The 14,614-nt window shown below is 43.3% G+C and overlaps 1 protein-coding gene across 1 annotated transcript; it reads right to left on the bottom strand.

The window, feature by feature from the left end:
• Positions 1 to 3,955: 3,955 nt before the first annotated feature.
• LOC309583978 (butyrophilin subfamily 3 member A2-like) lies at positions 3,956 to 14,344 on the bottom strand (the record flags this gene model as incomplete). Its single annotated transcript, XM_082299867.1, has 6 exons — positions 3,956 to 4,458; positions 5,729 to 5,755; positions 5,883 to 5,903; positions 11,590 to 11,877; positions 13,670 to 14,026; positions 14,272 to 14,344. 6 exons carry the CDS (start codon positions 14,342 to 14,344, stop codon positions 3,956 to 3,958), a joined length of 1,269 nt encoding a protein of 422 aa, XP_082155993.1.
• Positions 14,345 to 14,614: the final 270 nt, after the last annotated feature.

The raw sequence follows: 14,614 nt of genomic DNA, 5'->3' as shown, positions 1-14,614 counted from the left end.
CCCCACACCACTCAGGATGTTCCACCTCTGGGTCAAGTGTCTCAGCAGCCCCTCTGGACATCTCAGCTCAGATTCTAGACAAGCTGCAGATCATAGAGAGGAAGCCTACCAGCTGAAATACCAGGAGGGTGGTCTCTTTAACATCCAGGGGAAACGGAACATTCTCAAAAGATAACCTATCCAATTGAAAGGGAAGGGAGATGAAAGGCTGGGAAACCCCATCCCCTCCTCCTCTAACAAACCGGGTGCAATTACTAATAAACCCCCAAACAGGCTACTGAAACTAGGGCTGGGGTTAGGACGGAGAAACCACAAATCATACACACTTTGAACAGCTGCCTGTACCTCTGTTAACATTTTATAAATCGTTATCACCGCGCCCAGCAGAATAAAAATCCAGATTGGTGCCCCTGCTTGGTGAAAGTTCCGTACCAGGGACAAAACCAGAGCAATCCATGGGTAGGCAAACAGGCCTAGGGACCAGAAAGGCATTGGTACCTCGAACCAGAGAGACATTATGAACTCAACCAACATGGTGACTACTGTACCCCAATGCAAAGTAATTAAAACCAAAATGTCATTACCACACTTCTTCACTTTCCTTCGGGCCATGCACTGGGAGCCAAGAATTATTTGTCCTGGTTTGAGACAAATTCGGAGGAACGTCCGAAATGAAGGTCCTCCGATAGAAGGCAGGTTACAGCCACCCTCCCCCACCAGCTTCGGAAAGAATTTTCCTCGGAGGAAAGTGGGAAAAAAAAGTTCTTTATTTAACAAGCAGAGTGCAGACAGGCACAGAAAAAAGAATAACGCTAAGGAATATAAAACCTCTCGCTGTGGAGAGAGCGTGGTAAAATTCAAAGCCCTTGTGGACGTGGCTCTCTCCTCTCCGGAGCTGGGGTTCAGCACAGGCCCCTGGGGGTGAAGGTGTAGGGCCTCCCGGTGATGTTCTGGTGGTGCTGAACAGTCCAGAAGAGAAGAAGCCAAAGTCCCAGGGAGAAAAAACTTTCTTGCCTCAGCTCGCAGACTAGCTGAAAAGCAAAGGAGTTGAACTGTCTGTGTCTCTCCTGAGAAAAGGAACCGAGAGCTGGGAAAAGCAGGAAGGTGCTTTCCTCCACTGTGTAGCAGCCAGGAACGCAGGGGAGTGTGTGTCTGTGTCCTTGAGCACAAACCGCTCGGCTTTTTTTATTCTGCCTTTCTCTCGGACCCAGCTTAGAGACACAGAAAGGCACAGGATTCATGTCTGGCACAGGGCAGACGATGGGGGATACAGTATCACACAGTCACCCCAGGAGAGCCGGAAAGGAAGCTCCTTCTCCATCCCTTCCGCCAGCTGCGCCCGCCATTGTCCACGTGGAGAAAAGACGGCCGGACCCGCGCCACAGCGCCCCCTGCAGCCCTGGAGGAATCACTGCACCCGCCCTGCCCGGCCGGGAGCCACCAGTGCCCCTGCTGGCTGCGACCGGAACTGCACCAAGGGGAAAGCGCTTAAAGAGTGAGAAGAAGCTGTTTATTGGGCTGTCTGCTCTTGTTTGTTTTGCTGCCACTGTTGTTGTTTGCTTGCCTTGCTATCTATATACACACTAGTGAAGAACTGTTACTCCTTTTCCCGTATCTTTGCCTGAAAGCCCCTTCATTTCAAAGTTATAACAATTTGGAGGGGATGGGATTGTTATTTCCCATTCCTAGGGAGGGTCCTGCCTTCCTTGGCAGACACCTGTCTTTCAAACCAAGACAGAAGGCTGGTGGTGCAGTAAATCTAGAGGGTCCCCCATACCTATGGGTGATAATGGCCGAGTTGGGTGTAAAGGAACCAGACAGCCGAGAACTGGGCTGGCCCTTTCCCTGCAGGAAGTCCCACTTTGGAAGGTCACTAGTGGCTCTGTGGTAATTTTGCTTACCAAGGGCTACCCAAGAACTCAGCTGGGATGTGCTGTGTTGGGGTTGTCTGCCCGTTGTTGTTTCTCCTCCTTGGGGAGGAGGGAAATCAACCAGGCCTAAGGGTGTATGATGATTTGGAGTGCCAGAAATGGTCAACAGATGCATCGATAACTGGGAACAGCGCTCAAAAGTGCCAAGGTGATGAGTGGTCCCCCCAGTGCATTCTACAAAAACATGGCCCAGCCACATGAAATCCCATTGGGGTCTTTGATGGAGCCAGAGAACCAATTTACAGTTGCAATCCTATCATTCCCCTGCAAGCCGTTCAGGACATTCTCACCAACGAGACGGCCGTGCCCTGGATCTGCTGCAGGCCGGGCCACAGCGATGAGCACGGCCACATTCCAGCACAGAACGGCTCTGGACCGTTGCTGGTCTGGGGAAGGCAGAGTTTGTGGGAAATGAAACAACTCCAACTGTTGCCTTAAGATAGACGGTACTGGGGAGATAGGGAAGGAAATTCCCAAAGGGATACACACACTGCCTCATGTTCCAGTCCAGACCTGGGATTCCTGGGACTGGGACCTTTTCTCTGGCTGCCTGGGGGACCGCGAGTGAGACATATTTTGTTCTTCATGTTCTGCAGTTTGAGCGCGTTGATAATTTTGGGCTGCGTTGTTCCGTGCTTGGTTCAGTTCACTCAGGCTGTTGCTGGGAAAACGGGTGCTGTGGTGGTAACTTCCAGAGATGATGTAAAATAAGTGAGAATTGTATCCATTTCAGCAAATCAACCGACTGAAATTCCAATTGTTTAGATGTTCTTACCTTTCCTTCCCTTTTCTGAACTTTCCCCTTACCGCTACGGGAACCGTGTTGAGTCACGGGGCGCTGTGTGGGACTGATTGAATTTAGAATAAGAAAGCCCAATCCTGCCCACAACCACCGCTGTCCCAGTCCTGCCCACAGCCCTGGCCCCCTGCCACCTTTCCTGGCACTGCCACGTACCGCGTGTTTTGCCATGCGTTGGCCACAGATCCCCGCTGTTCGCTGACTGTGGGAGTCACGCCCTGCGCCAACTCACCCGGCTCACAGCGCCCTCACCCCACTGCTGACCAAACATCGATGGTGCACCCTGAGCGCCATGGAAGGGAACGCTCTGGCTCTGGCTCTGGCTCTGGCTCTGGCTCTTTTCTCTGCCCTTTCTATTCCCCTCTTACGCCCATGTCTTTTCTTTAATCAATAAACGCTTCACAGGTTTAATATTGACCTCGTTTGCTTCTAATTTCACCCTAGGAATCCTTGGAATTCTCCTGATCTCACTCTGGGATGGGACACCCCCCCCAGGGTGCCAGGCAAAAAGGTCATATAGACCCAATTTTGGACCAAAATCCTTCTTTTAACTCCTTTTCCTGCCACAAATTCTTCAAGATGAAGTCTAAAAGAAAAGTTCTCAGAACAGCAATTTTTTAATCCTTCAAAACACTTTTAATTAATTTCTTAATACAAAAAGAAAACAAAAAACCCAGGAGAATTCCACCTGCCCAAATCTCAGGATGGGATTCAGCCCAACAGAAAGAGGAAACACGGAGCCCAGGGTATGCACCCCAGAGTGGGAGGAAGGAAAAGCTTCAAAACCATTTAAATTGAGACACTGGTAAAGGTTGTGGCCTGGAATGGTAACAGAAACTTCTCCAAGGGTTTTCTGGATCAGATCTGAATTTTCTTTCAACCTGTTGATCTCCTCTCCTCTCCTCTCCTCTCCTCTCCTCTCCTCTCCTCTCCTCTCCTCTCCTCTCCTCTCCTCTCCTCTCCTCTCCTCTCCTCTCCTCTCCTCTCCTCTCCTCTCCTCTCCTCTCCTCTCCTCTCCTCTCCTCTCCTCTCCTCTCCTCTCCTCTCCTCTCCTCTCCTCTCCTCTCCTCTCCTCTCCTCTCCTCTCCTCTCCTCTCCTCTCCTCTCCTCATCTCTTTTCCCCTCCACGGCCTCAACTTTCCCCAGATTCAATTTTCCATCCCTGACATCCAGCATTTGCCTCTTCCCTCCTTCCCACGGAGCCCTTCCCTCATCCCCTCCGGATTTAAAGCGGCTCCGGCATCGGCACCGGGCGGATCCAGAGCGTCCCCTCTTCCCCTTGGGACACAAACGGGAAGAACTTTCCCGAGGGATCCTCCCCGGCCCCCAGCGACATCCCCGCCACCAGATCCCTCTGCTCCACGTCATAAAATTCCAGCCGCTCTTTCTTCAAGTCCAGGAACACCCCGAGCGCGGAGAGACCCCGGCTCTGCTCCCTGAGCAGGCGGCTGCCGCTGCCGCTGGAGAAAAGCTGTCCCTGGGATGCGCGCAGAGCCCAGCAATGCCGGGAATGCCGGGAATGCCGGGAATCCCGGGAATGCGGCCCGGCAAGGCTCGGTCCGTCCCGCAGCACTCCCAACGCCCAGTCCCGCTCCCGGCCCAGCTCCACCTCCCAGTAGCGCTTCCCGGCTCCCAGCGCGTCCCTCGCCACCAGCACCGGCACCAGGAGCGGATCCTGCGCATCCCCGAGATCCAGGGACCGCGCCTTGGGATCCAGCGCCACGGGAACTGCGGGGAACGGGAAGGATCCCATGAGCGGAGCGGCCCCGGGAGCTCCCGGCGGCTTCCGCGAGGGATTGGGACATTCCCGGGGAGTGCAGGGGATGCGGCCACTGAGGAACCGAGGGGCCAAGGAATCCCTGAATCCCCAAATCCCAGAAACCCCAAATCCCAGAATCCCAAAATCCACAAATCCCCGAATCCCTGAATCCCAGAGTCAGTGAAGTCCTGGGATGGTTCAACAAGGAATTCAAACGCTCCCTGGAACAGGGGATGTGGCCATTGAGGAATTGAGGGGCCACGGAATCCCTGAGTCCTGGAATCTCCAAATCCCAGGGTCCCTGAATCCCAGAATCCCCAAATTCCTGATTTCCAGAATCCCGAAATCCCATTCTCTCAGAATCCCGGAGTGGGTGAGCTCCTGGGCTGACTGAACAAGGAATTTTGACATTTCCTGGGACAGAAGATCCAGTCACTGAGGAAACGAGGGGCTGGCCTCAGAAACCCTGAATCCCTGAGTCCCTGAATGCCAGAAGCCTGGAATCCCCAAATGCCTGAAACCTTGGGTCCCACAATCCCTGAATCCCCAAATCCCCAAATCCCAGAATTCCTGAACTCCAGAATCCCAGAGTCCCACACTGGGTGAGGTCGTGGTGTTGGTCAAAACAGAATTTTAACATTTCCCAGAACAAGGAAACGGCCACTGAGGAACTGAGGGAACAGAATTCCTCAATCCCTGAATTCCCGAGTCCACAAATCCCAGAATCCCTGAAGCCTAGAACCCCTAAATCCCTGAGTGGGTGAGGACCTGGGGTGGTTCAACAAGGAATTTAAACATTCCCTGGAGCAGGGGATGTGGCCAATGAGGAACTGAGGGGCCACGGGATCCCTGAATCGCTGAATTCCCAAATCCCTGAATCGTTGAAATCCCAAATCCCTGAATCCCCAAATCCCACAGTCCCTGAATTCCTGAATCCCCAAATCCCACAGTGGGTGAGGTTCTGCATTCATGGAATGGGTTGGGTTGGAAGGAGCTGAAATCCCATCCAATCCCATCCAATTCCATGGGCAGGGACACCTTCCACTGTTCCGGGCTGTTCCAATCCCCTCCCAACACGGCCTTGGGCGCTTCCAGGGATGGGGAATCCACAGCTTCCCTGGCAATTCCATTCCAATCCATCCCCACCCTCACAGGCAGGGATCTCTTCCCCAGATCCCCCCCAAATCTCCCGTTTCCCCGCGGGAAGCCGCTCCCTGTGTCCCGCCATTCCCTGCTCACCCGCGTGGCTCCGGGCTTCCCAGAAATCTGCGGGAAGGAAACGGAAAGGGGAATTTCATGGATCTGTTGGGCAGCGATTTCAATGATTGCAATGAATGAAAGGAATTGATTGGACTGAAATGGGGCAATAAAATGGAATTTTTATCCCACTTACCCAACTCGTCTCGGAGTTGCTCTGGAAAGGAGAGAAATTCCAGTTATTGGCACTTCTTCACTGGGAGTTTTGCAGGTCAGACAACCCCAATCCACGGGAAATCCCGCCACACCAGGGGTTGGTATTTGAATTTTTGAATTCCAATTCAGCATAAAGAATTAGTGGGGTTTAATTAAAATTAAAGGGGTTTATATTTGTGGGTTTCAATGAAATTACCTGGGTTTTTATTTGTGGGGTTCTGTATAATTATATCTCATATAATAGATGGGATCTAATAATATATAGCCAAATATAGTAATAAAAAATAGAGTATGATATAATAACAACATTCTATTATATAGAATATGTAACTATATAATTTATATGCAGTACATTAAATATAATGTATGGGGTATGTAACACCTCACTACTATGATATATAATATACATCTATTTTACATCTTATGTGTAAGGTAATACATATAATATATTATTGTATATAATATATAATATAACAATATATAATATTATAATGCATTATATTACAATATATATTATATCACATACATTTAATGTAATATAACATAATATAATGCAGTATAATAGAAGAATATCATTATCGTATCATATTGTTCTATTATATAGTATAATTATTTTATATACTCTATAATATATTATTATTTATTATAATTTATTTTCAGATTATATCACATTTTTAATATAAACATTTTAAGAATTACGTGTAATATGCATAATATATGATTGCTATACATTAGAAATATAAAAATTCTATTTTTAGAATTTATATTGTGATATATTAAAATATTCTTTCTCTAAAATATATATATTATAATGCACGTATTATAATATATAGTATATATATAATATATATACACTATACATGTATATATTATATACAGTATTATTATAATAGGTACAATAATATGTAATATATAAAAATATACAGTTATATATAATGTATTACTATTTATTGAATATATTAATGTATAATATATAGTAATAAATATGAAATATATATTATAAAGATATATATGAAAATAATACATATTTATAATATATAAATATATATTTTAATATATAATATAGTATGTAATATATAATATATAATATAGTCTGCAATATAGAAGATATAATATATAACATATAACATATAATATATAATATATAACACATAATATACAACATATAATCCATCATATATAATAAGAAGAAAATAACACTCTCTCCTATGTTGTATATCCTATATAATAATGTATAATATGTAACACACATCACGTATAATATGAAATGTTTAATATTCAATTCACAAATATTCACTATATCACACATGACATCAAACCTGCACCATGAGACGATGATATCGAATACATCACATCAAACCAGTCTCGCACACGACACCGACACGAAACAATCTCTTACCGAGTCTCTGATTGATTTCCAGCTTTCCTGTGGAAAAACAACAACTTCCCTGAGCTCCGCGGGCCCTCGAGGGGCCGGTGCAGAGCTGAGACCCCCGCGCAGGAATTCCAGCCCTGAGCAATCCCGGCAGCGCTTCGCCCTTTGGAATTGTTCCCGTGAGGAACGGGCGGGGTTCAATTCCCCAAAGCCAATGCCGGGATCGAATGCTGGGATTGGGTTGGGTGGGAAAGCCCCGGAGTTTAATTTCTGCCCTTTCAGCGGCTCTCGGAGCTGCTTGATAATTAATAGTGAGGGCATTAATATTAATTGCATTTGATTTGAATATAATTTACATAAATCGGAGAAATGGATTTACCTGCTTCGGCTGCGCTCCTCAAGGACTCTGAGTCCATCAACAAATGCCGGGAAAAAGGGAGAAAAATCCGTAAATTCCCGAGGGGCTCAATTCAGGAGTAAAATATTAAAATTTTTAAAAATTTAGTTCAGGACGAAAATTCAGGAGCGAAATTAAATAATTAAATAAATAATTAAATAAGTAATTGAACAAATTTAATTTAGGACCCAAGCTTAGAAGTACAAATTAATTAAATCTAATTCAGTAAAACGTAGGAGTAAAAATTAATTCTATTTCATTTAAGAGAAAAATTAATTTAATTTAATTTAGGTGAAAAAATGATGGGGATTTAAAGTATTTCTTTGTCCTCAATTATTAAAGCTCTGACAAGGAGTTTTACCGGAAAATAGGAAATGAATCAATTGGAAAATCGAACGATTAGAAAAGAAATCCATTGGAAAGAAATCCATTTGATTTTATCCTCATATAACGATCCGCATCTCTTTTTGGGATAAAACAGCACCCGGGAAGAATGAAAGGAGCAGGAGAATTGTTCTTACCCAGCTGTGCCTTCAAACGGTCTTTTTCTGAAATAATTGAGACATTAATTGATAAATTTCTGTTAAAAACTTTAATTGTGACGCGGTTTTGACCACTTTCTAGTCCCTCTTTTTTCAATAAACTTAAATAATATTTAAAAAAAAAATCAAATAAAAATCAGTAAATCAAAATGAAATGAAAATTCATACATAAGGATTAATTAAATAAAAGTTAGTGAGTAAAGATAAATTAAATGAAAAGTAATTGCATAAAGATTAATTAAATTAAATGAAATTAATTTAATCCTCCACCTCCCAAATCCACTTTCCAAAAATCCCTTTCTCAGCAGCTGGATTTTGGAATATCCCTCAAAACCCTCAGGAAGAGCCCCAGACTTGTGTTATTTAGAGACTTCCATAAATTAGTGTGGAAATAAATTGAAAATAATTAATTAAGGAGGAAATAAACATGAATGAATTAAAGAGGGAATAAATTCCAGTTGAAGTCACTGAGCTCCCAGCAGTGCCTCGGTGCTGTTCCCACAATTTCATGGGGAATTGAGGCTGAAGAGCCAAAAATTTGGGGTGAAATTAAGCAAGAAATGGGTCGGGGAATCATTGGAAGGTTGAAACATAATAAAATATTAATAATTAACATATTGATGTTCAATATTTTAATTATGCAATATTTAATAATTTTGTAAGGTAATTGTATGTTATAATATATAGCATATTATAGAACACAGTTGTGTACGTTTATATTTTATGTAATTATAGCTCATTTTATATAAATTAATACATAATTATACATTATAATACACTATATTATAGTCTACTCTATGGCATTCTATTCTAGATTAATTATATGAAGTAATTAATATATAATAAATACACGATCTATTAATTAATTATATATTAACATTCATATTAATGCATCATCGATAGCATTAGTTATATATTATATATTGAATATCATCTAGAAATATGTTAATATGTTATTTTAACTACGATGTGTGACAATCATAACGCCGTTGTTAATTCTATTAATTTATCATTTTTACTATTCCGCCATCCCGTCCCTTGGAGCGTCCCAACACTTTCAATATTTTATTCAATTATTTGATGTCCATTATCTTTAGGGCGGCTGGAATGAATGGCCCTGCGAGATCTGCCCGAATTCGGGCGCCGTTGAGGGCTCAGCAAATCAAAGCTGCGACCAACGGCGCCCAAATCCCGCTGGGATTCCCATCCCAGCAGCCGGAACCCCTGGGATGAATCGTCTCTGATTCCCGGGAATCTTCACCTGTCCCCGCCTCCTTCCTCGAGCGCTCTGCAATCAGAGAGATCCAGGAGTAAATTATTGATCACGGCAAACATTTCTGTATTCCTACTGATTTCACATATTTGAATATTTTATTTATTTTCATCTTTGACATGGGTTTCTATTTTATATAATTGATATTCATATCTCAGGCAATAGATATTTATATAATCGATTTGTGTGTTGGAAGTTCTATTATGGCCTATTTCATATTGTGTATTATACATTTATTAGTGAAATATGAATAAAATATTTCTATATAGTTTATCTCAATATATTTTGCAAATGATATTTTATACGCACTCCATTTTTATATATTATTTTTATATATTTTATATATGATACATTATCTATTTCTATTATATAAATTTCCATTTCATATAAAATAGGCTTCTATAATAAATATATATAAATCCAGATATGCTTTTAATAATATTATTTTGCTCTATATTTGCACATTGTATAAAATAATTGTATTAGTTCTGAAACAAATTGATATATAATAGATAATATAATTATAATAATATATTATAAAATATATTATATTATATATACTATATAGAAACTTATTCTATATTATATATTATTATAATTATATACGAAATAATATCTATAATATATGTAATTGTTATATTATAATATAATATATATAAAAAGCATAATATATATAGTTGTTATAATATAATAATATAATAATAACCATAATAACAGCGTATTATAATGGTATTATTTCATATAATAGATTATAATAACATCTTAGAATTGTATTATGAAATAGTTAATATCTACATTTATATATCATAAAGCTATAGTTACAAAAATAGAAATATATTGCAATATATTTACTATACGTATAATATAGTTCTTCTCTCTCTCACATATTTATTGTCTCATATTAAATATCTCATTTCCGTTTCTATTTAGGGGTTTTATGGCGTTTTTCCCTCCTCACCTGCTTTCCTGGTTTCCATAAAACTGCCTGGAAAAACAAACAATCCCCATTATTGTTTAACAAAAACCATCTTTCAAATATGATTCCAAATTCTCTCATTTTATAATGAAAAATGCATTCAAAATCCACAATCCCAGGAACTTCATTAATATTCTGTAAATATCCCATCATCCCGGTGTCCTGAATCCTGAATTTAATTCTCCATCCAATTAAGTTTTTCCATCTCCCTCTCAATCCCACATTTCTGAATCTGATATGGAATTGTTTCTTTTAAGGTCATCAATAATAATAATACTTTTTACAATAATAAATAATAATAAAACTAATAAAGATAATAAAAACATAATAACTATTGTTAAAATTAATAATTAGAAGTGAAATAAAATATTTAAAATAGGAAAAAATTAAATAAAATAATTAAAAATCAAATTTAAAACATTAAAATAAAAGAAATATATAAATATAAATATAATTAAGTGACATCTATTTTAAATACATTTATTTTTAATTTAAGGATTTCATTTGGATTTGGGCTTGTGGTGAATTAGAAGTGGGAATACTCACGTTTCATTTTATAAACCGCGGCCCCGAGAATTCCCAAATCCACACATAAAAAGATGAGGGAAGAGATCATCCAGGGGGATGTGGAAGGGAAGAAGGAATCTGGAGAACAGAAATGGAATTGTGAGATGAGGGAAAACAGGGATCTCCAGGTCACTGCAGGGTCCTGGGAATGTCCATGGGAATGTCCCAATCCCTCCCTCCCTCCTCGTGTCCAGGTCACTGCAGGATCTGTGTTCTCCCACTGGAATGTCCCAGTCCTTCCCTCTCCAAGCTAAAATGGATCTCGGATGCGCCAGGACACAATGAGGGATTTCTTCCCACATTATTCATCTTCCCACAGGTCACCAGCCTGGGATTGGGGCTCTGGGATCTCTCCAAGGGCAATGGACAGCAGCCACCTCCCGATCCCGGCTGATCCCGAGGCCCAGGATCGTTCCGTGGTCAATGGAGACACAAGGGACAGCAGCCACCGCCCGATCCCGGCTGATCCCGAGGCCCAGGATCGTTCCGTGGTCAATGGAGACACAAGGGACAGCAGCCACCACCCGATCCCGGCTGATCCCTCAGGGGTCACTCGCCTGCAATCCGGATTCGGGATTCCTGCGTGGCGTTGAGCACCTCGTTGACCACCCTGCAGGACACTTCCCGGTCCGATCCCGGCTCCAGCCTCATGGAACTCACGACATCAAAGATGCCGGAAGAAGGGCCCGGAGTGCTCCGAGTGGTCACTTCCTCCGGCCGCGTCTGGCCTTGGCTGTCCTGCCAAACCACGGAGGGCGCTGGGAACCATCCCTGGGATCTGCAGGAGAGGCTGATGCCGTTCCCAGCGTGTCCATCCAGGAAAACCGAGGGCTCGGCACCCTGAGCTGCACAACAGGAAAAATCCAGCTCCAACAAAGGGCACACAAGGAATTCCCTCAGCAAACGGGATATTGGGAAGAAATTCTTTACTGGGAGGGCGGAGAGGGGCTGGAATGGAATTCCCAGAGGAGCTGTGGCTGCCCCATCTCTGAAAGTGTCCAAGGCCAGCTTGGACAGGGCTTGGAACATCCGGGAATAATGGGAAGTGCCTCTGCCCATGGAAGGGGATGGAACAGGAGGAGCCAAAGGTCCTTCCCACCCAACCCATCCCGGGATTCTCTGGCTCATGGCAGGAAGTGTCCATGGATTTCTCCATGATAATTTGCAAATTAATCAGATTTCTAACTCTAATTCCCATTAAATTGCTGGGAAATGGCTCTTCCTCTCCATCCTGGTTCCAGCTGGGATGGAGTTAATTTCTCTGAGGAGCTGCCTCAGATTTGGGAATGATGCCAACCATCCATTGTTTTTCATGGCTTTTCTTTCTCTCTGTGTCGTTTTCTTTTTCCTCCCAGTTTTTCCTGTTTTGATTTGGGTTGACTTCAGTTATTAAACTGTTCTTATCCCAACTCAGGAATCTTCCTTGGAATTCCTCCCTGCTCCCCCAAGGGAAGGGGAGGGAGGGGCCGGGAGGGGCTCAGCTGCCAATTGGGGTGAAACCATTAAAATCAGGGGTTTTGACACCATTTCCTGTTCCATTTGTGTAACTTTCCCATCAATCCAAAGACACCTTTGGAATGACTTTGTTCTCTCCACAAAATGCTGGAATTTAGCTCAGGTAGGATCGCCCTGATGGGAAATTTGTTGCTGCGATAAAGTGGGATGACACCACGAGCAGGTGACAATTGGGATACTGGGTGGAAAATGGGACAGAATTTTCCAGCTCTTTCCCTTCCTGGACAGAAATTCTTCCCCTCGGAGATATTTGCATGGACTGATAGGATATTTTTATGGATTGATTGGATACCTGTATGGATTAGTGGGATATTTATACAGATTGATGGGATATTTGTACGGATCCATGAGATATCTGTATGGATTGATGGGATATTTCTATGGATCAATGGGATATCCGTATGGATTGATTAGATACTTGTATGGATTGGTGAGATATTTCTATGCATTGATATTTCGATGGATTGATGGGATATGTGTATGGATTGATGGGATATTTGTATGGATTGATGGGATATCTGTATGGATTGATGGGATACTTGTATGGATTGATGGGATATCTGTATGGATTGATATTTCTATGGATTGATAGGATATTTCTATGGATTGATGGGATATCTCTATGGATTGATATTTGTATGGATTGATGGGATATCTGTATGGATTGATGGGATATCTGTATGGATTGATGGGATATCTCTATGGATTGATATTTCTATGGATTGATGGGATATCTGTGTGGATTGATGGGATATCTGTATGGATTGATGGGATCCCCACCCAACCTTCCCTTCTCCAGATTACCAGGCCCAGCTCCCCCAGTCTCTCCTCATCCAGACCCCTCCTCATCCTTGCGCACCCTCTCCAGTCAATCCCTGTCTTTCCTGAATCCTGGAATCCAAAACTGAACTTCCTGAGCCAAATTGTGGCCGGGACAGACCCCAGATTTACCTGAGACTCAACGAATCACCTCTAGGAAAACAAGGATGGGAACAGTCGGAATGTGGACCCGCGTTGTTCCACAGCTTGGTAAGAAATCCATAACCCAAATATCCCGGGGAAATTCCCGGGGATGCCTCTGACTTCATGGGAAAAAGCAGGAATTGCTTCCCTGGCACCCACCTGCCACATCCAGGTCCACCATGACCTGGTCGTACCAGTTCTCTAGGAAGACGCTGCAGGTGTATTTCCCTTGGTCTGAGGGACGGACATTCTTCAGGAGAAGGGACAGATTTCCCCGCTGGAATTCCGATGGGAAAAACTCCGTCCTGCCCCGATAGCCCTCAAACTCCAGAAATGGATTTTGAGGATTTTTCCAATCAAAAGTGGCCACGGCACTCTCTGTGGAGCTCCCAGAGAAGATCCACTGAATGGAAAGTTTCTCGGGGATTATTCTGCCTTGTAACTGGCAGGGCAGGATGGCTCCATTCCCGACGACTCCAAGGACGGGGCTGTCAGGAGGAATTATGCTGTACTGGCCTGCGAGGAGAGAGAGATGGGAAAATTGCCCATGCTGGGATCATCCAGCCCTGGAATGGGTTGGGTTGGAAGGGACCTTGAACGGCCTTGGGAGTTGGTGCTTATCAAAGTTCCCATCAGCGCTTCCTGTGGGAAACTGGGATGTGGGAATGGCAGGAAAACGAGCTGGGAGAACAAACAGATTTAGGCTGGGAATGAATTCCCTTCCTAAATAAAATTGGGATTGGGACAGAACCAGGGATTACCTGTGACCCCGGGAATGATCTGCAGGAAAACAAGGATGGGAAGAGTCACTGCCGGCCGGAATCTGGATCCCATCGTTCTGCAGCTCGGGAAGACATCAATAACCCAAATATCCAGGGAAAATCTCACCAGGCTCCTGCCAAGCACAGACACACAACGGGAAGAGGGAATCAAACCAGAGCCATTGGTTTCTCTGCATTTATGGGGAAATCCTCCAAGGTGTTTCAGCCCCTTTGAGGGAAATCAGGAAAAGGGCAGGAGCAGCTGTTTGTAACGAAATTCCGGCAGTTGAGTTGTGATTCCCAGACTAAATCCAAGCCCAGGCACATGTGGATAACCTCGGGC

This window comes from Coloeus monedula (genome assembly GCF_965178545.1).
Source record: "Coloeus monedula genome assembly, chromosome: 34".
Lineage (NCBI taxonomy): Eukaryota > Metazoa > Chordata > Aves > Passeriformes > Corvidae > Coloeus > Coloeus monedula.
This window is presented reverse-complemented; position numbering and strand designations above follow the sequence as displayed.